At 38.5% G+C, this 23411-nt stretch overlaps 1 protein-coding gene across 2 annotated transcripts in view; it reads left to right on the top strand.

Annotated features, from left to right (window-relative positions):
* Positions 1 to 23411, top strand: part of LOC122968703 (netrin receptor UNC5D-like) — a 180896-nt gene that overhangs the window by 115193 nt on the left and 42292 nt on the right. The window contains exons 1-2 of one of the 2 annotated variants that reach the window (XM_044334109.1): positions 3879 to 4027; positions 23248 to 23391. In XM_044334109.1, coding sequence (XP_044190044.1) covers positions 23268 to 23391 — 124 coding nt within the window. In that variant the 5' untranslated portion in view covers positions 3879 to 4027; positions 23248 to 23267. Of the gene's footprint in view, positions 1 to 3878; positions 4028 to 23247; positions 23392 to 23411 lie in introns of those variants that run through there. The other variant, XM_044334108.1, reaches the window with a different exon arrangement.

Genomic DNA, 23411 nt, shown 5'->3' with positions numbered 1-23411 from the left:
AGAGAATAAAAGCCAAAAATGAGAACATCCTAAAAATCCCCCTCGCACTTGAATTTCCTTAAGTAGAAAACTGGACTGTGAAAGGATGCGTCATCCTAAGCACAAGCTGCTGGAAGTCGTGACGAAGAGAGTACATGTGGAATTAGGGTACTTTATTAGTCTTTATTGTTACCTTGACCTCTGCTTGTTTAGCACATCTGAAATAGATTTCAAAAACCAGACAGAAAACCTTTAATTTGAATGTGTTTTGAAAAGTAAAATAATTGTATCAATTACAGAGCATTTAGCTAAATTAGTGAGTTGTTCGTTGATTAGACTTACATATACTTCAACATTGAGTTGAATTGTCGCAAAAGTTCTCAGTAAGTTTGATGTATTCTATTCTGGGGCTTCTTCCTGTCTATCAACACTTCAGACTGTCGCTATAGCACCAGTGCTGAAAGCCGAAGTGACAGTGTAACACATAGACAGACAATTCTTACTAAGTTTAAATTTCATGAAGGCATAAAATAGAGTTATGTTGTTTGTGGAGAGACTGGTAGATCCTCCTGCCAGTAATTAAAATGATAAATTCTACAGTTAATGTGAAGGTTAAGCATGTAAAACTACTTTGGTATGGTTAGGAAAAGATTGTCACCATGGTTAATAGGAATATTACTTTTTGATACAAGACAGGACAATGCATAACACATTCAGCATAACCACAATCATTTCATTATCTTAAAGTAGATCATCTCATGCTTTTGTTTGGTTTTCTGTTAGTTTTATACTGTTATAATGACGGATGTCTATGTTAAATATGGTCAAAGTCCCAAAACTTGAGGTGAATGTATGTAAAAGTCAAGTCAAAAGCCAGGGCTTCAACCAGCATGATGACATCAGACTGTTCGTGCCCACAAACAGCCGTTCTGTAGCCTTTATTGTTTGGGTTGTTCTATGGGTTGGGGCTCGAACATGTACAGATGTACAGTATTAGTAATAGAAGTGAAATCCTACTTCTACTTTATGTTTACATGGAGACAGTTGCTAAAGTCTCCAGGGATGGCAATGTTGTTCTTTCTGTTCACCATTTTGGTCCAGAGTAAAACATCTCTATGGACATTCGTGGTCTCCAGAGGATGACGCCTACTGATTTTGATGATCTCTTGACTTTTTCTTGTCTGTGTCTAATCTTTGGTATATGACCAAACAGTAGTAGTACAGAGCCTTTAGTCCACAATTTATGTAGGCAGATTTTTCACTTGTTGCTTTTGTTAAATACTATCAAAGCACAGTAGTTGTTCTGTTGGTTAAAGTGGTTGTCAAAACTTCTCACCAGGGTTCGGTTTTCATTATGAAGATGTTTTTGTCTTATCATTGATCATCTCAGTGCATATATCACCTTGTAATCAAACACAGGAGGGAACTAATTGGAAATGCAGTTCCAGCACTGCTGTATACAAGAAGAAAAACTACAACATTTGCATGAAGTGGTGGCCCTCTGGCATGACATAAAAATATCTTTCAGAGAAACTGTAACAACTACTTTATTGGATGATGCTTCAAAAGGAAAGAAAAGTGAAGAACACATTGTCCCCAAATTAATGCCAATATCAGTTGATTTTTAAGAACACTAGACTGGGCCATCTTTTACAGCCCACACTTGGATGTGACCACACACTCCAACAGAGTCCCTCTGAAAGCATTAAATGGCTCCTAATGTTGAAACTATCATTGCTTAATGCATCTTTTTGTTTTCTTTTGTGCACAGTGGAATAGTCATTTCAAGCATGGCATTAATTTTTAGACCCAAAAAACAGATTTCACATTTCCTTTCAGTCTAATATTAAATGAGCAGCAGGATAAAAATGATTCCCTTTAATGTGGACTGCTTTGCTTTCAGATGTCGTTCCATTATATATTTATTTTGTTCTGCTCAGGTACATTGTGATGGGTTTTGAAACTAAAATGGAAAAAAAAATAATAGCTAGTAGCAATATTGGCCATCATTTAATGGTTTTATGAAACAAGAATAATTCAAAGCACTCCGGTGCTTTTTCGGTGAAATTGTGTAAAAAATTTTAGCAATGTGTAAAACTAATAACTTCACATGTCTTTTCTTGTATTCTTTGATGCCTTTTTCAGAAAAAGCTGAATACAAAAAAATCCCATTCAGTATTGCCACAGGTTGAAAAAAATGATCACTACTGCTTCATTATTGGGTTTAGCAGCTCAAAGTCAAAGTTCCCTTTATCTTGTGAAATATCTCGACATCTATTAGATGTATTTACACAAAATTCTTCAGACATTAATGGCCCCCAGAGGATGAAGCCTACTGACTTTAGTGATGCCCTGGCTTTTACTTTACTGTTATTTTTATCCAGTTACATATCTACACATCTAATGAATGGATTTGCACAAATTTAGCGGATAATCATGGTTCATAGACAGTGAATAATGACTGTGGTTTGCCTTGAAATTCGGTTCAGATAATTCATGTCCCCCTCAGAATGAAATGGAATAACTTTGGTGATGAGGTCTAATCTTTTTATATGTTCCATACATTGGTTTATAACACAATACCTGCAAAACTAATTACTTCAGCTGTACTTGGTGCCAATAAGCACATGCTAGCACTGCTGTGCCTCACATATACGCTAGTGTGGCTGTAGACTCTTCTTGTTTGCACATTGATTGAACGTGACACTCATTTTTATGGAGTAGATTATTCACTTGGCTCGTGGCCGACGTGCTACATGTTTGGAAAGTAGCATGTGTTTTCTCTGTCTCTCCTTTTCGTTTCTCCTTCCATTACTCACTAATTCTCTTTCTTCATTGCCTTCTCTTTTTAAAATGTTCTTTCATTCTTTCCTCTTAACACTTCAACCCAACTAAGCTTTAACACATCTCCTTGTATTATGATATTGTGTGCTCAAGTTGAAGCCCCTGTAAGGGTGCCCTGCATGATGATGTGTGGCTTTGCCACTTTGGCATGCTTTAGCATTCCCATGTCTGAGATACAGAGGATTTCTCTGGACCTGATCAGGGATTTAGCGACTATCTTTCACTAACTGTGTCCATGTTACTGCTAAGGCTGTTTACACAGGCAGAGGTGGGCCGACATGCTACATGTTGAGAAAATCTCGCCTCAGCTAAGACATTTCTGGCTGTCCATCCGGCTTCATCTGTAGGAGGCAGTTGAACAGCTGTATCTCAGTAGAAGCTATTATAGTCTGAGTCAGGTGGTAGAATGGCCCCTGGGTTCAGCAGAGAGCAGGGGGCTGCAGCTATTAAAGCAGTAAGCTGTGAATTAAATGCAGACAGACTCAACAACAGATGCCCTGACACTATTCGACCAGAGGGGGTTGAGACAGAGGACAGAGACCGTATCTGTCCAGAGGTTGCTAACTCAACTAGGGAGATTTATTTGAGCTTTGTGTTGTGTTGTTTTTCTCAGATTCAGACCTTCCAGGAGACAGAAAGGCAGACAAAGAAAATAAATGTAGAAACCAAAATAAGAAAATGTCTATTACAGCTTCTACGAATAGCTTCAACTTCATTTTCCATAAGCATAAGAGAAGCTGGCTTTTTTAATTGTACATTACTATGTTTTAATAAAATATTCATGTCCCCTAGTCTTTGACTTTTCCTAAAATAATGTTGTGACGCACTCCCTATTGTTAAAAATAGTGAAGATGAAACCAGATTAAAAACATGGGCATTTATATCTATAACCGCCACCTGGTAAAAATTTACCTGTATATGAAATGCATTTGTTTCTCTGTGGTTTATGTTTAAACATTTTAAGTTGCTAGGCAACTTGGAGTGTTGGAGTGTGTGATCTGACAAGTCGTAATTAAATGATAAAAAGAGCAGAGCAGAACGACCTGAAAAAAAAAAAAAAAAAAAACCTTCGCCAAGTGCCTGAAGTGGAGGAAAGCTGTCTGTGGGAAATTCACAGTCAAGGTGCTGAATTTCTGCTCAGAGTGTGTTTGAGGGACACGAAGAGTTCAGATGAAGATGATTTAGCCTACTCACAAAATTCACTGTGAGTAAAACTTATTTTTAGTTCATAATTAATTCATTTTTTGTTTTGCCATGTTACTGTTTATTGTTTATAGGCTATTTAGCCTAATTTGCCTGTTGCCTTGCTCTTTGCATGAATGGAACATCAAAAGAGAAATATATTTTTGCATTATGATGTTACAAATTTAAAAAAAAGCTTTAATGGTTACCTCAAGTTTCTTGGTGATGTTCTCTTAATTACACAGTATTGAAATGAATTAAATTAATAATTGAAAAGGTGAAAATGTGCTCTTGACTTTCTCATATCGATTTCGTTGTGACATCAAACCGATAAGTGCAGTGGTTGTTTATTGTCATTATTATGATTCATTATTGTCCATTTGCGGTATTTAGGTCAAACTTTGGTCATTTAAATCAGTGGTTCTCAAACTTTTTCATATCAAGGACCCCTAAACTCACAAATCGGACCACAGACCCCCATTTGATAAGATTTTTGTTTTTAGATGTTTTATTGCACAAAGTGTATGAAACCCATGAAGGCACATAGTCATACATTCTGTCATTGTGTTACTTGTGTTACCCCTCAAGGATCCCTGGGGGTCCCCGGACCCCACTTTGAGAACCACTGATTAAAAAAACATGGGTTATAATAATAATAAGAAGAAGAAGAAGAAGAAGAAAAAGAATAAGAATAAGAATAACTTTATTTGTATAGCACTAAACAGGAAACGTGTAGATTAAAAGAAGGCAAACATGAAAAACAGTGCTCTGCATTAAAAAAAAAGAGGATACGAAGAACTTAAAAAGGAAACACAGCTAAAATTCTTACGTAAAGCACATAATCAATCAGTGAAATGGAATAAAAATGCCTTAAAATGGAATAAAATGTCTTAAAGATGGTGGGATATGGTGCTCAAGGAATGGTGTGACATAGCGCCATAGAAAGGCTGGGTTAAAAAGACATATTTTTAGGCGTCGTTTAAAGTTTTCAGCCGAGCCTGCATCTCTAATGTCTTTAGGTAAAGTGTTCCATAATTTGGGATGAATAATTGAAGAGAAGCTGCATTCTCCATTTTTCTTTTGGGTAAGGTTATAGGTATCTAGCAAGCCTGCAGTAGAAGATCTAAGGGCTCGTGAAGGAACATAAAGCAACAGGGAGTCTGTGATGTAGCTTGGTCCTAACCCATTGAGAGAGCTTTATATACAAGTAGAGGGACTTTAAAATCGATTCTGGAAGACACAGGGAGCCGGTGTCGTCCAGCCAAGACTGAAGTGATGTGTTCTCTCTTTTTTGTTTTTGTTAGCAGTCTGGCAGCGGAGTTCTGAATAAGCTGTGATCTGTCAATGGACTTTTTAGGGAGACCCATAAAGTGCATTGCAGTAGTCCAACCTACTTGAGATAAAAGCATGAATTAGTTTTTCAGCATCTTGCTGAGTCAGGAATGGTCGAACCTTGGCTGAGATGAAAGAAGGCTGTTTTAGTCACTTTGCTTATATGGGACCTAAAGCTCAATCAGAGTCTAAAATGACTTCTAGGCTTGTTACCTTTGGTTTGATCAAGGGAGTCAGGTTGCCAAGTCTTTTAAAGAGCTCATCCCTTTTTGCTTTGGGGCCAATTAGTAAGATTTCTGTCTTCTCCTCATTTAATTTTAAAAAGTTATTACTCATCCATCTATTGATTGCAGACAGACAGGCAGTCAGGGAGTTAAAAGTATCTTGGATCGCTTGGTTCAACAGATAAGTACAATTGTGTATCGTCAGCAGTGCTGTGGAAGCTAACATTATGTTCACTAATGACATCACCTAGCGGGTTATCTCATAATGTGATGAATGTCGTTTTATAACAATATCACACCACCCAAATATGCAAATATTTCCTTCTAATACCCATTTTCAGTGTCATTTCAGACTGATTTATGATGACGGCCATGCAAAGCGATTAGTGCTCTTAAAGATACTTAGATTATAAAACAAGAGGACCAAAACACAGGTGATGATTAAACAAACTAATTTTGTGACTTTAGACATTCCTTTGTGGAGACAATGCCTTAATACGATGACAGAATACATTTTTTAGTATTAAAAATGTGGTAGCCAGGCACACAGATAAATTTTACCCATTGGCAATTTAGATACAAACCCCTGGTGGTTCTAGTGTTAATATACAGTTTATTCCAACTGAACGAATCCTGTTGTATTTCTCGATCTGTTAGAAGTAGAAGAAGAAGAGTAAAAAAATATATTTTTAACACCATGTAATGTCTAAATATTTTATACCTGCAACTCATCTTTTCTGCAAGCTAATCCTGACTGCTCGACTTTGCATGGCAATGAGCGAGTGTGGGCTGTATTTTCCCTCTTTTAGTTAGTTTTAGTTCTTTTTTATTTTCTCAGATTCTAATCATGTAAGTTCTTGAAACATCAGACATGTACAGTGGGGAAGGCCTTAAATAGAAGTAAACAATCTAATGTAAATGTGCATGCTGATGTCTTATGCATTATAACAATCCCTCCAGGAAATCGTGATGTGGCGATCATAATAATTAATGCATTTGTGGGAGCTTGCAATTTTGCAAAATTCCTGTGATTTCTCAGCTTTAAAGGTGCTACTAGGAATATTTTGACATAAATATATCATCTTAAATTTAATGTCCATACCTTGCGATGAGAATGAAAGACAATTGCGACGAGTCCATCGATATCCTCTATTTTGTATTGATAAATGTATTGATTGTATGACTTATTCACAGGAGTTCTGCTGAAGGCATTACGGCACAAATTAAGCTTTTCCACCTTTCTAAACAAAATTTGCTTTATCAACAAAAATAACTCCTCATTTACAGTCAGCAAGGCTCTTCAACCTCTCCTCTCATCATCAAAATAAACCCCTTGTCTGTTAACTGGAAAAAAGAGCAAAACAGGAAGTGACAGGGTTTATGGGAAATGTGGTCTTAAAGAAATTGCAATTTTTTTCCTTGACATGCAATTTTTACCAATTCATGCAATTTTACCACAAAAAAATGACATAAAACTTTACAAATTGCATTGTGATTTGTGAGTAACAAATACAAAAAAACTCTGCAAAATCCTTGAGGGACTGATTATAAGTTTAAGCATTATTATGTGTCAGACAGATACTTTAAAAATCGTTTGTTGCACCACAAAGACAATCTTGTGCAATTGACATCAGGCTATTCTGGGCAGACCACATCTATTTAGAGCAGGATGCCACAGTGCATGTAACTTAACTCTCACCTCTTCTCTGAGATAGCAACACATACAGAAGTGTCAGGTGTTGAAAGAATTGTCTTTTCTTGACTCGTGGTTTATGTATTTCCTACTATACTGTCAAAATAAATAAATAAATAAATAAAAGCTTGCAGCCAAGAGACAATAGATGAAATTCTTATTTTTTTCTTTAGATACCAGTGTACGACTATTGTCATCTATTTGATTTACACGACCGAGAGTTCAAAGACTTTCATCAACAGTATAAATTTCTTTTTTTCCAAGATTTAAACCAGACACTGTTGTCATGTATCATTGCAAGATGTAGTGTAGGTTGTAGAATCTCTAACGAATGCCCATTTGTTATCATTATGCAGTTATTATGAATAATGCCATTGCTTTGCTTTTCAAACCATTAACTGGGAAATGGTGTGCTGTCAGCCTGAAATATATTGCATCTATCGATAAAGAAATGTTTCATGAGAAATTTCATAAAAGAAGACACTGAGTGTCGGACATCCAAATAGTTTCTCTTATTGTGTTGCCATTATCAGTTTGATATTACTTGTTGTTTTGTCTGTTGTTGTTTTTTGATTTTCTATATTTGAGTTCTTTGACTAAAGGGGTGTGAAAAACATCTCCCTGACTAACTGCATTATTGACAAATTGTATAGTGACATATAAGAGCGGAATGGTAATGTGTAGTGACTAAAATGTTGGTCCAGTGAAGACATTAGACTGAACACAGCAAGATGCATGAATCAGTTATGAGTTCTGGGGAATCAGAATGCATTTGCCAGGTGTTAGTTACACAGATTATGCACACACTAAAAAAGCAAAGACTCTTGAGTGTCTGTTAACAGGAAAATGGTCCAAATATTGAGTGGTGACAGCAAGAAGATTATGATTGGATAATGAAAATTATAAAACAGTGAGGTATGAACTAAACCAGACTGTGAGACAGTCTGTGGTGATAAACATTACCCTCTTAGCCAGTCACATTACTGTCCTCTTACCTTTTGAATAGCTGTAGCAATCACAGGAGCAGTTTGAAAAAGCTCATTCAAAGGAATTCCAAGTAGGAAAATAATGTTGAGTGGTGCAGAGTGGCACAACAGATCTGCAGCCAAAGGCAGATGGTGTGGTATTTTAAGATGAATTTATGTTTGTAGAGATACAGAGAAATCCAGTGAGAATTATGTCATGTTTTCTATGATATTGCACCAGTAATCTACTATAGGCACTATAAAATTTGTACATAACTATGGAAATAAATAATAGAAACAATAATAGTTTGTTTAAACCATTAATATGATTGGATCAATAAAAAAAACTACATTAGTAATTCTGCTGCATTACTTCATATCACGCCTAAAAATTTATTTCAAGAATTAAAATGAGATATACCACTGTTTACTTTTGCCAGACAAAAAAAGGAGGACATGAATCACAGGAGAATTGCTTGCTGGTAATACAGTGTTTTGGATGAGAAAAAGAGACAGAAATAAAGAAACAGAGGGTGAGAATAAGTGGTGAAGTGAACAGAGTGAAATTTTAATTGTCTCATTGTTTTTCACTGCTGCATGTGTCCAGCACATCCACATGATGTCACGTACATTGAACTGAGACAATACCGAGTTCCAGCTGACCAGCTTGATGTGTGCAGAAGTCTGTGCCGTTATTCTGTAGCAACCCAGCGCTGTTTGCACATGATTTAATCAATGTAAGCACAGTGAATCACTGCGTGTAACGACTCTGCTCAGCGCACTACTTTTCAAATTGGAGGCTGCAGATTCATCACATATATCTGTCCTCCTGCTTCAGTCGGTTGTAGGGATTTAATCACAGTAACTGAAGGAGAAGGCTTTCATATTTTTGGTATAAAGCACCTGTGGATGACAGAAACTTGTGATTATCATCTATTAATAGTTAATTCCTTGCAGAGTGTGTTTCTGAAATCACATATACTCGTTTGCAAATGTTTAATTAAAGCAGTTTGTTTATATTATTAGCATTATTCCTGGAATTTTTGCACATGTCTTCTAAGGATTTAGTTTGCACTCACTGACAGAATCACCATAATACCAAGTGAGTGACACCAAAAACAAACCTGGCTGTCAGATGTCTATTCTCAGCACTTCTGTGATCCAGTTTTCACCAAAATATCAGCACAACTGCCTCATTTGAATGAAACTACTATGTGTTTGTGCTTTTTCGTCCTCCCACCGTTGTGCTGAACATGCTGCGCCGCCAAACTGAAAAACACCAAAATGTCAAAGTGCTGTTTGTTGTAGTCTTTGCACTTCTATGAAAATCAAGCCATCGGTGGGTTACCAAACAACAAAATGCCAACCAGGTATGCTTGTAAATGACAAAACAGAGCATCGCACTTTCACATCACTGTCTTTGGCTTGGCACCTGCAACAGCTGCACTCAGTCATAATGTAAGACTGGAACTGGTAACTTCAGTGGCCCAGTCAAAACACCCACAAGACCAAAAGAGACAGGGCTTGGCTGTTTATCCAAGAACTGTATCTTAATCTGCCCGAAAGAAAAACAGCTTTACGGGTCCTCTTAATTGTCGTCTTGATATCTCTAGAGGTGAAGAAGTGAGCAGGTTCTTACTCAGTTTACCTCTTCCACTCCCGCCGCCCTACCATAGACTCATTTCTGGGGGGACAGCAGATGTTTAGGGGGAGATAGCGGGTCAACAGTATGTGCCACATAGAAGTAGTATACATCATCTGAAAGCTGGGAGCCTGAAGATCAATTTGAGATGCAGCTCAGCACTTGTGTGTCAAGTTTTTCCAGTAACAAATCTGTAATGAACAAAGTTTAGAGTGTATAAGGGCTTATAACATTATGATGGAAATATATGATGGTCATGCCCATGCTCAGTTATGTCTCATAAATCATTGCAGCAATTTTTGGATTGATACCATTTGTTATACAGATTTGGTGCAAAATGTAACCATTTTTGACCCCTAAAAAATTGATAAAAATGGTCAAAAATCCTTCCAAAATACAACATTAAGACACCAAGACCTTGAGGAACACCACAGAAAAAATTATGCTGTGATTTGGTATTTAAAAACTTTTGACATGTGGAGATTTCTGTAAGAATTGCATTTTTCGGCAATTGGACGACGAGCACTTCTGTTCTGGAAATTGCTCAGAAACTCCCTTATTGTTAATATACCCAGGAAAGCCATACATCCTCTGAATGTCCTAGGTCTCTAGTTTGTAGTTGTAAAGTTTCATGAGGCTGTGATTATCCTAGAGGTAACAATAGGTCATTTTATACAGTGAGATCAAGTTTCAAAAATGGTCTCACTACAATGAAATGTAGTGAAACCAAAATCCAGTGAGACCACATGAATAGAGTTGGGCTCATTGAATCCACAAGAGTCTCAGCTTTCCAGTCATACCAATTTATGCAATTCCAAAACTGTTCAGGGACCCAGTATGCAGAAATATTCAAATACACTATTTTTAGAATAGGCAAAAATAACACATTTATGCTGCATGCAAAAAAACTGCATGGTTTTTGCCCAAAACTGCATGGGATTAGCATAAAGTGGGCATGTCTCTAAAGGAGAGACTCAAGGGTACCCATAGAACCCATTTTCTCTCAGATATCTTGAGGTGAGAGGTCAAGGGACTCCTATGAAAATGGCCATGCCAGTTTCTCCCTCGCCAAAATTTAGCCTCAATTTGGAGCTTTATTTAGCCCAACAAGCTAGCCTGGTTGGTACCAAAGGATTCCTTACATCGCCTAGTTTCATATGATACCAGTATCTTCACTGTAGCTTTAAAACTGAGCCCACTACAGTCCCTGGAAGACAGTATATTACCCGTGGACACCAGCATCATCAGGGAATGGAAGAGTTTAAGGCCCCTTTACTCTGGGCGATTTTGGGCTGCCTGAGATGAAAGTTTGACAATCCTGAGAGGAAACATAGTAATAATCTTTCATGCCTGTCATCAATCCAAAACGGTTTTCCTAGATTGCACTGTGAGACACGTCCACCAATGACCGATTTGGAGCTTTGGTGATCAAACGGCAGCCTGAGGCAAAATTCTGACAGTGTCAGAAATTTATGACCAAATTATCACATTGTGACTGCTGCTACGACCCATGTCTATAAATCAAACAATCAGAATACAGCATGTAGTTACACAGAATAAACTGGCCAGTGTGACATTATGACATTAAATGCAGTTGGTTAATAAAGTTTAGGGGGAAAACACACTTGTTCTCCTTAATACATCAATGGCACACAAAAACCAAAAGGATGGAAATGAAACAAAAATGAAGTTTTTGTGACTTTGCTGCACTTTCAAAACATATGAGCTGTGCAGATGGATGACACAAACTGATGATGTGGCTTTGCTTTCATTTGCTTTTTTTTATTTACATCATAGAGCTACGATTCAACATGCATTCAGCGCACAATCTGACATACCTTAAGTTGATATTGTACAATCTGACAGAGATTTCGATGAAGATTTTACTATAGGCGTCTCACCCATTATGACATGCAATAAACTTACACAGTTGTCTAAAAATATCAATAAATCAAAAATTTGCAAAGTGTTATATTGACACCAAGAGATGAAATGTGAACGACTTCCTTCCTTTTAGGGATGAGCGGATCAATACAGCCGATGCAAAGTCATGGTTTGAATATTAATACTAGTGTCGATAGGATCAATACCAAATAATCCTCACAGTATGTGCATGCTTTGCCTCTCTGCTGCTGTTCTGTGCATGTAGAGATCACCTCATTCAGAGAAACTATGAAAACAACATTTCACCAAAGTTTAAAGTTTTCAGTAGCTAAGAAAAACATCCCTGTTTTCAGCTTTACGACAAGGCATTTTTCAGATAATCCAATGGGTTTTAATGTTTGTTTGTTTGTTAGCTTAAGAAATAGGAGAATGTTTCAATTTTTAATCCATGGCACATGGTTTTCACTTGACAGTGAGGATTAAAAAACATATGTGTTTTATCGTGCGTGGTTAATCAATTAATAGAGAAAAGTTAACATAAAAGAAATTATTTTGGTATCAATATTGGTGATGCTGGCCCTGAAACTACTTATTATCAGATAGAAACCGGTTTTGCGGTGTCACCTAGCCCTACTTGGTCTTTTTGGCTCATTTGGGGTTTAGGGTCATTGGTTCACAGGATGCCTGTGAACACTAGAAGACTAGAAGACTAGATTTTTCACCTAATAATTACCTATTTTATTAGGATTTTTGTTAAAGTTTTCTATCATTAGAGTGTAGGTTGTTGTTCAGCTGGATCAGCTGCTCGTCATTCTTTTCCATTGACAAAAAAAACTGACAGAAAGGGAGAGCAGAGAGAAGCAGAATGTAAGTGGGAGGCTTAATGCAGCAATTCACATCTGTAGAGTCCGAGTGGGAAATTTAAGCAAGTAAATGGAATTGAATTTACAATATGTTATCATTTTGTTGTTTTTTTTTTTAAATGTCTAGCTATGTTCCCACACATTTTAGAAGTAAATCTGAGCACCGCAGTACCAGTGGTGGTTGCAGGTTTCCCTGTGGATATGCATAAATATTTGAGAAGTGTAAACCTGCATTGTGTGCATGTGAGAGAGTGTTTTACCCGTCCTGGTTGATATGATGTTGAGCAAACATAGTTTCTGCCTCTAATGTGTGCCCTCGCTTTAGCACTAAAGCTAACTGGCCTAACCTGAACCGTAAAACAAGAGACTGATCAGGGTTGACAGTAATGGATGCCCCACATAAACACAGATAGAGAGAGCTTTCTGTAGAGAACATACCAAGTCAATATTGCTATGTAGTTCTTGTGTCAGTGAAGGGTTGTCCAGCCTAATGTAAGACAATGCCTGAAACTGTATCGTGAGACTCAAAGTGCACCGTGAGAGACAAAGAAAGACTGAGATGTGATAAAGTATAACAGTTGGACATCTTAAACCCTTAATCCATTATTAAACTACATTGTTATTTTACTGATCTGAAATCATATATTTCTCATGCGTCTTCCTCAAATTCAGTATGAAGATAATCTTTACCAACTTTGGATTTTGCCAAGAAAAAGGTACATTGATCATCTTTCTAGGCAACACAACTGTTGCACAGTACTGTGTATCTTCAAATTTAGTGCAACAGTGTTTATTTCCTTATCCCTTTGCTGTTGTTAAGCCTTTTGATAAACCACAGGCAGACAAGGCTCAGCTGGATATTCTATGTAATCATCGCTACCCAGATTTTAACCTCCCTTCAGGAAAACAGCTAGCACTGATAAACTCCTTGGGATGATTTTAGGAAGCTGTATCAAGTCTGCACAGACACTAAATCAGAGGTTTATGTTATTTATAGGGGGAAAGACTTGCCTTATAATTCCATAGACAACATAAAAGAAAGACAGTTGCTGTAAACAAAACAAAGCTCCCACTGCAGCCTACTGCGTGCTTTGACGTATCACAGAAAATGACTTTATTTTTGTCTCCTTTGAAATGCTGTAAGAGGGGTAAGAGATAGAAATGAGTGATAGAACTCAAGAGATTAGTGAAGGACAGAGTGAAAGAAGAGGAGAGAGGAAGGTGAAACAGAGGGGATATCTGTGGCTATAGTCTTCAGCTGAAAGGATGATACCCTGATGGAGAGATAAGAAAAAGGGGGGATATGGGAGAAAGAGGACATTAGAAATGGAGTGGGTGATAGGAGAGTGAAAGAGAGGCTGAAAATGGATACCGCGTTGGTTGTCTCGAGAAGGAGAGGATAGCAGCTCCTGCAGATTCAATGATGAAGAGATAGTGATTGAGGGAAAGTAGTGAATGCAGGGTGGATAGAGGAAGTATGGATATCTATTCCTGTTGATGCTCTGTCAAAGACTGACTCCAGTGTTGTGTATTATGATCCTAGCCAGCTGAGAGATACCATCACCCAGGCATGAACTCAGGACAAAGAAAGAAAGGTGGGGCCAGATGGGGGAAAGTGAGACACCTCAGAGTCCCTCAGTGTCACAAACTATTAGTTAAAGAAATTGAAGTGATACAAATGAAGTGGCCCACAGAGTGAAAACTACTTGTGTATGCAAAACTAGCTCCTAATAAGCAGACACGTGGTTTTTGGATAATCATAAACAAGGCGACTGGGGAAATAAGGACTCGCAGCATTTTAATGGTTGAATTATCATGATTTTTTCATGCACGGAGTAACGCGTCCCTTTGGTTCTGGGATTAAGTATGACATACACAGCTGGGACCAGACTGAAGATGTTGCTGGGAGCATGTTCCGCTTGTCTAGCAGGGTTCGTCTGTGTCTGGCCCTCAGCCAACCCTCACAGCCCCCACATGCTGAGCTGCATGCCGCAATGTCACATCACACAAACATTTCCCCAAAGCTGGGTTCACATCAGACAGACGCTCTCCTAAAGCTATATCCATCCACCTCAGCTAGCAGCCCACGCTGTGTCACCCACTATGTACACAGGGAACAGGGCTGTAGTGGTAAAATAAAAGGGTGGGTAAACCCTTCCTTACCTCAGCCAGTCTTATCCTGGCAGTGAAGGCTGTGGTGGTGGCATGGACTAATAAGTCTGTATCTAAAAAAAAAAAAATCAATTCATTCATGATCTATATGGACTTAATTATGGATTAATGTTTGGAATGTAAATCAGCATCTTGTGTTTCATAATGGCTGAAACTGTTACTGTTAACAATTACTGATGTCAACAACCATTTAATGTGTCAACTGGAATTAAATTGCCTTTTTTGTCTTCTACAGCATACATATCCACTCTGTAACTAACTTGTCTTGTGTTCTCCTTTGAGAAACAATCAACATACCAAATACCATTCTGTCATCTGCTTACACAGCTGGAGTCTTTATTTCAATACAGCAAATCAATCTTCCATGAAGAGATAACGTGGCGTTCTATCATAGGCATAGCAGACGGTCACACTGAGCCTGATAGCGTCCTGCTACACAACACCAGAGCCACAGACTTTGAACAACAACTCACATTAGCTTTCTTGCTAAAGTCTCCTTCTTATCTAACTTAGAAACATGAACACACATCTTGTCCTGCACCTTAGCTTGTTGAACCAGCCACCACCGGGTAAAATGCAGCTAATTAACATCAGTTAGCAGGCTAGTTAGCTAATTAGCTGCTCAGCTGCAGCACATTAAACAGCATATTAACACACCTGCAAATGTCACTTTGGACCCGTTAGATGTTAGTTTGGTCATTGCCCCTTAAAGGACTGCTTTGCCAATTTTCAACCTCATTTCTACCTATCCGAATTAGGGATATAGCGTTGTTTTTAATGTTCTCCGTGTCTCTGGGGTGCAGCTGCAAAATCTGTCATTCTTCTGGCACCAGCGCCATCGTTTGATGTGTACAGTGACGTAGTTGGGAGCAAGGAAGAACTACAGGCGATCTGCAGTGATGCCTTCAAGGACGGTCAAATGTGGGTCTCCCAAAACACGCCTACCATGTTAGGGATAGGGAAAAGCATTCACTAAAATATCATACTACTAAATACTTTAAAATATCAGTATAATAATTATTGTAAAACATAAACTTTGGCTTTATTTAAGGGCTAAAACATATCAACTTTGTGGCCATTTATTTAATCAATTATTATTTGGTGTAGCACCTTTCAGATAATGTCATGAGTCCATCCTCTGCACTCTGATGCATTTGTTTGTCTGATGAAAGCTACTCTAGTCTACCTGCTAGCTTCAGTGCGAAGGGTTTGTTTGATTTAACATGGGTGGGTGGTGGTTTGATGGTCCCTGCATTTTAACAGTTGTCTCAGCGTCCATACAAGGATTCACTGTTCAAGCAGAGAAGAAAAGGAAGGAACGTTAGTAAAATCTACAACAGAAACTGCATTAGGGAGGCCAGACTGGGTGCACTAACAGGTGTAAAGTGATGGAAAGTCTACGCAAACGTTCAGGGTGACTGCCCAAACACGAAAGCCCTGCTCATGATTGTTTGGAACCCTCACATAGACAGAATTTTGTAAATCCCCCTTTGCCGAGGCATTAAGTACGACAAAGACATCTTGGACCTGGTTGAGCTGAGCCAGACTGAGCTCAGTACGGTTCTGCCGAGCCGCTTGGATCAGGAGCCACTTGTAGCTGGCACAGCCTGGCTCCCTTAGGGCCTCTTCATAGACTTAGCCAAGGCGAAACAATGGGCCAAAGCCAGGAGAAATCTAACCACAGGCCTGATGCCAGATGGACCGAAAGAGAAACGGAGAAAGAAAGAGAGAACGAGAGAGAGGTGGGATGATGAGTGAGCATCAGCATTGGTATATCTCTTCTTGACTACTTTATAGAGGCTACATTAGAGACATATTAAAGGACATGATTGAAGGGGCATGTGAAAGCTGTTCCACCTTGAGGTCTGTTGTCAAGGCTTTGTGTCACTCTTTCAAAAGCCACTGGCATGAACATAGTGTAGCTAAAAGAGAGGCAAAAAGAAAATAAACAGACGGCTAGGGACAGGCTCATGGAAGGAGCAGAATAGATGTTTGTATTCCTGAATGCAGAGACGTGACTGCATGTCATCAACATGACCGAGCAGTTATTGGATAATTTTTCAAGCACAGTGTCAACTCCTCACTGAATGTCATTTCAGGCTATTTGAAAAAGGGACTTAAGCTCTTTGATGTCTGCTTAATGTGATGGAACCTGGGAGTGAGATTTCTCTCCTTTGTTTATCTTGCCTTCAGCAGAAACGCCATGGTCTTCACTCAAACAAATAATAGCCACCATTTCATGTGGGAGCATTATTTGTCACTAGTTTGTGTTTGAATACACATGTGAGTATGTGTGAAGACATTCAAGCATGTTTAAATTTTTTTTCATTTCACTGCCGCATAGTAATATGAAATGGGCTGATATGGAGTGCAGCACTTGCTGTTTTCTTATTTTATTTTGTGGCCAGAAATGTTCTTACTGTGTGCCAGAAAAAAAATGAGCTTTGCAGCGAATCTGAAGAACTGTAGCTCACTCCATCCTCTATGAGTCAGTATGCCTGGCTTTCAGCATAAAGCATTGCATCAGGAACAGTAGACTGTTGTTTATTCATTAGTTTATTCTGCTTTCTTCATCATTAATAAAGATGAGGAGGTCTGATTGTGGAAAAAGCCATTGTGAATTAAGAGGCCGTGTGCCTAAACCCATTCTCTAGTCCTCTTCATGCTTTAGGCTGTTGTCACAATCCAGTAGTGAAATTGCTCGTCAAAAAGCACTTTTTGAAGTTTAGAGGTTACATCAAAAACAGATACTGTATGATGGTGTGATGTTAGTTATTTTTAACAGTTGCTAACATGAATTTAAAATTCCCAGTTGACAATTTTAATACTCTTCATGCAGTTATTTGGACGAAACCAGTTTTCCATTTATTTAACCGTTGCTCTGATACAAAATGCATAATAATAAAACAATAACTCCCACTGTACTCAAAAATGGGTTTTTCTTCTTTTTCCTTCAGTTGGATGTTTGGCAGCCACTGTGCAGAATGACTTATGTGCAAAGATTGACACTCAAATGGGGAAAGTTTCTCTGTTCTCACCTTAAATCTGAGTTTAAGACGCGTACCTACAGTATGAACGTGGTTTGTGACATCACAACTACCTGTAGTTTGGAGCCATTCGTGGTTCAGTGCACATACACTGGGAGTGGACTTTTCAGTGAGGCATTAGGTAGCTACCAATAAAATATACAAAATAACATAGCAAAACATAATTTAATTTACATTTGAAGCCTCCTTTAAAATAGAGAAAAGAAGGCACAAACTGAGTCTAAATAAAACTATGTAACTGTTAATGATTTGGGCAGCAATTAATAGCAGAAATGGGGCAATTTTAGCAGCAGGAAAACATTCTGGGCCCTATTTTAGCCATGCATGTGCACCGACAAGCGCAGCGTGGTAGGTCTTGGGTGCACGGACAGTGTGGGTGTCTCTATGTGCACCTGCTATTTTGATTCATGTTTGTGCAGCAACACAAAGTGCAAAAGGGCTGGGTGAAGGTGAATATAGATCAGTGGCTGTGGTCTTTATTAAATACTCTCATAGCTATGAAACAGCTGTGCCAATTACAGTTAAACATGACAACGACAGCTTAGTGAAAAGAAAGCTTTTCTTCAGGAAATGTCTGGACGGTTCAGAGCGTCATGACATGAACACACATCACCACGAGTCTGCAGCCAAAAACAAGTTGGTGTAGTTTCTTTTCATCAGTTAGTTACTATAATAATGATAGAAATTCTAAAAAAAAAAAAATGTTTTTGGTGAAGCAGTTTATATGATTGCATTGGACCAGCGCTATTTCAACCATAATTCTAATGTATCTCACTTCGTCAATGGTCACATAGTTTAGTAATTAATGTTACACAACAGTGGTTGCAATGCAATCTATTTCATGAATAAAACATGAAATGCTACTTTTGCTGAAAAGAAAGTTGGAAAATAGGCTATGATGAGCCCTAGTAACCCAACGTCTCTCTCTCATAAACAGGAAAAATATCGAATTATAACCAACCAGTCCGACGTGTGTAGAGGTGTGTGTGGGTATTCTGTAGCAGCCTAGTATTGTTTTCAGCTGATTTAATGAAGGTAAACACAGTGAACGGCCGCGCGTAATGGCACTGCGCTCTGGTGCAGCACTTCTCTAATCAGAGGCTGCAGATTTATCAACATATCTGTCCTGCTGCCTTCAGATGCTGCAGGGATTTAATGAACTGAAGGAGAAGCTTTTTATACAGTATAAAACAGCTGTGGACTACAGATGCTGTAAAAATCACCCACATTCATTTATAGATACATGCAGACTGATTTACTGACTTTGCTGCTTTAACCACACTAAATGTTATTTTCTGTGCCAATTTTGGATGCAGAGTGTTTAATTTAAATAACTTATGTATATTTCAAGCATTAATCTGTTATTGCAGCACGTTTGCCGCAAATATTTAGTTTGATCCTGTTGATAAAATCACCAAAGCAGATGCAGATTGATATACCAGAAACAGATGTGGTTCTGAGTCATCTGTTTTCAGCGTAACATCTAGGACCAAGTTTCAACCGAAATACATCAACTGCCTTTGCACTGCTTTATTTGAGTGAACCACCCACCTGTCTGCGCCTCTCCTCCCACCTGTGCACCGTGTGCTCTGGGCAAAGTGAGTTTCAAGGTCAGGTAAATACCAAACAGTTGGAGCACTGCTTGCGCTGATAGTTGAGCCTCCACAAAAATTTGGCCCAGTAAGTCAATTAGATTTGCATTGGACCATTTTGCATGATTTTTCTTCACCTGTTAGCATTTTGGTAAATCTGAATCATGGAAAAGTCATGCTGCTTTACAATTACTATTGACATACTACTGTAGCAATTCCAGCTACACTGTACGCATAACAATCACATAGATTACTGAAGACAAAGTGTAAAAATGATGATGATGAGCCAAGTTTGGAAATTATAAGGAGTTTATATGCCTTGTGATCAGACATCCTGATTAAATCTTTAATTTGTAGCGGTGGAAATGAGGAGTAGATTAAGATTACGATTTATTTTATTGACATTTCTCAGCACTCACATACATACATCTTCTGCCTCTGACCCATTCTATATACTAGGAGCAGCGGGCAGCCACATCACAGTGCCAGGGGACCAATTCCACTTATTTTTTGCCAGTGGCACTGACAGGAGTATTAACCTTAACATACATGTGTTTGATGGTGGGAGGAAACCAGATGCTAACATGGGGAGAACATGCAAACTCCACACAGAAAGGACCCGGGTTGCTTGCTGTGCTCACTTGCTGTGAGGCAACAGTGCTAACCACTGAGCCACCATGACGCCTAATGGATGGAGTGGATGGAGTGAGTTGGGCTGTGTTGTGTGTGTTTGTGTGTGTGTGTGTGTGGGTATCTTGTGAATAATATCAGTCAGTCATTGCAGAGGATTACAGTGTCTTCAGAGAACATTTCTGTTTTACATTACTTCATTAGGCTCCTTTTGATAACCTTTCATTTCACATTATTAGTTTTCATTTAATCCGGGCCCATGTCTAAGCTGCTGTCTGCAATGTACGGCATGATGGCAAAATCCTGTGGAGAGACAACTCCGCTACAAGTGTAGGGCTGCGTAATTAAGCAATAAGCCACAAGAGGCCAAGCTTTACAGTGATTTTTGAACAGCTGCTGTGAGATGTGTTGTTAGGCACAAGTTGTTGGCTGTTCAAAAAATCTGTGTTAAAATCAGCGCTATTGACTTACTGCCTTTAGCAAATGGTACAAAAATCTGAAAATTCTAGGAATAGTAGATGTAAATTAAGTAATAACAATAAGAATTTATCAGAAGTTATCATACGAAAGATTTTCAGGAAATCAAACTCTTTGTGATAGCATTCATAGTTGACATTTTTTGCAGTAGCGATTAGGGCTGTAACTTTTTCAAAATGTCAAGTTTGAATGAATTCAAACTAACAAGTAATTTGTTCATATTAATTTGAACACAACCCATATACAGTAATGTGTCAGTTACAATTTACTGTGAATGTCATTAGCATATATATGGCCAGTGATGTCTATCAATCTCAGAGTGTGTTACCGTTCAGTATAATCTTTATATAGTCCCGTCTGGTGTCATAAAACTGTACTATGTGTCTGGAGATAGCACTGTGTCGGACAAAGTTGTAGAGTTGATGTTGTCCGACGTGGCCCCCGAAATACTTCCTCACACTGCGTCTCAGACGCTTCAGCGTCTTGATTACCTGATCAGCACGGCTTTGCACACTACTGTCCTTCTCCATTTTTATGTATTAGCTTAGTTTACTGATCAAAGAGCTTGCAATAGGTCAAGCTGATATGGAATTTTAAGAACGCCCTCTAGATCACAAGGCAAATTACTTCAAACGGTCCATTTATAGACTGTAATTTTTGAATTCAAACCGGTCATTGCACTTCAAATATTTAATTTGAATTGAGGTGAATAAAAAGTGATAGCCCTAATAGCGAATAAATGTATTTAGTTTACATTCTGTAGTTAACTCCCTATATAGCAGTTTTCATTTTTAGTGGCGTTGCCCGCTATTCTTTCATGGGATTGGAATTCCTTACTTACTCATGAGTGATTCACAGGAAATGTTTATTTTTCACCCTCCTACAGCCAGATCAGAGCAAAATTAAGTGACTGCTAATGTAAACCCAACACCTCCTACTGCTGCTAGTTCACATTAAAGGCATTCAAATAGCAAAACACAGGGTGTCTATTAATGTGAAGCGCTGATTGTGATTGTCGATGCAAAATGCATCTTCCAAACAAAACTTGGTATTTTTTATATATATATTGACAGCTTATCAGTGGTGGGTCTTCTTTTTTATATTGGACAAAGTAGAAATGTTTGTTGCCCCCAGAATTCAGGGATCTGTAGTGTTAAACCACACTTTCTGTTAAAACCAGTAATCAAATCAACCAGGATTGAAATCTTAAAGATCTTGAATTGTGCAGTTAGTTACACACGTGACGTAATCCACTCTCTGCAATTTATATCCAGTGCACCCTTTTGCAATAAAGCATCAGCTGTTCAATTTAATTAATTATCCCTGTAAAAGCAACTATATGCAGCAGCTCACCACTTAGATCAATAGATATACACACAGTTGATGGCAAAGAAGCTGAAAACAATAGAAGGCTTTAAACCATATGTGGAACTGTTAAAAAATACATTGATAAATAACTATAAACACCTTAACAGCAATCTAAAAGGATACAATCTAAAAAAGATGCCAAAAAGCTGTTGTGCTCTGCTAGCCCTTTTATTTTACAAACCCAGCTAGCAGGTAGTTATTCAAATTGTATCCGGTAAATCACTGCTGCACATATATGGCATTTAATCAGCACCATCTACCCATCCCCTGCTTTTACTGGGGTTTTTTTGAGGTGGGTGGTATAAGTTATTATTACTCCCTATGTGCAATCTTTTATTGTATGCAGTGGGAGGGACGTGGTTAGAGCCTAGACACCAAGCATTAACTGTTCATAACTCTGTATTCATACATTAATGAATCTGTTCAAGTTGGCTGACTGAAATTCAGGTTTCAGCTGTGCTAGACAGACATCACATACTTCAGCTGAAAGCTGCAATTTCCTACATCACCAATAAAGCCAACCTATTATACGTTAATGGTCCGAGCCTGTCATCTTTTGTGCATAGTCTGGCATAATTGAAAGACCAGGCTTTTAAATTCCCATCAGTTGTCTCAGAAAATGCTTGGCTCACGCCTAGCTCATTGTGGGCTGCATCACAGACAATACACAGATATTAACGAATGACCTGTGTGACATTAAGTCAAAGTTCTGCTGCAGAAATAGATGATTTGATTGTCATAGAAAGTATCTTTGTTCAGATGCAGTATTTAATTGCACTGTTTTTCTTCTCTCCTCTACCTTGAATTATAGCCCCTTCAAATGTTTTCAAAGAAGAAATGAGTGTTCATGGTCTCCTTTAAAACAATAACAGGCTGATGTGTTCCTCCTCTCAGTTAATGCCTCCGCTGGAAAGCATTTAGTGTCAATTCTGTATAAATGGATTATTGTTTACAGATGCTGGAAGAGGATATGAGAGCTCACTAACAATTTCTATCTGCTACAACCAGCACTTTGCATTGCTGGCCATCTGTTTGCCAAAATGAATCTTCAACAAGGGTTTGTCAAAAGACCAGTGATGACGAAGTGGTCAGCTCTATGAATTTGAACTGGTTACAGAAGTATACAGGTTAAGTTGTTGTTCAAACAACAACATCCCTGACGTTTATTTGGAGTGACTAGCATTCTCTCTCCTCCATCTCCTCCTGGCAAATGGTAGATCTGTTTACTGCTGATAATCTTATCAGATTCAAATTTCACTCGTCATCCTGTCCCTACAAATCTTCATCCCTTTGATCAATCATCCCTGTGATATAATGAAAGTTAATCTGAGCAATCTACCGTCTTGTCTGCAGGGCTGAAGAGCCGCGAGGTGATGATCAACGTGTCACGTCAGCAGGTGGAGGACTTTCACGGCCCAGAGGATTACTGGTGTCTGTGCGTCGCCTGGAGCCACCTGGGAACCTCCAAGAGCCGCAAAGCAACAGTGCGGATCGCCTGTAAGCAACTCCATGTCACT

The sequence above is a fragment of the Thunnus albacares genome, chromosome 18, assembly GCF_914725855.1.
Source record: "Thunnus albacares chromosome 18, fThuAlb1.1, whole genome shotgun sequence".
Taxonomy (NCBI): Eukaryota; Metazoa; Chordata; class Actinopteri; order Scombriformes; family Scombridae; genus Thunnus; species Thunnus albacares.
The sequence above is the reverse complement of the archived record's forward strand: the minus strand, read 5'-3'. Positions and strand labels throughout refer to the sequence as shown.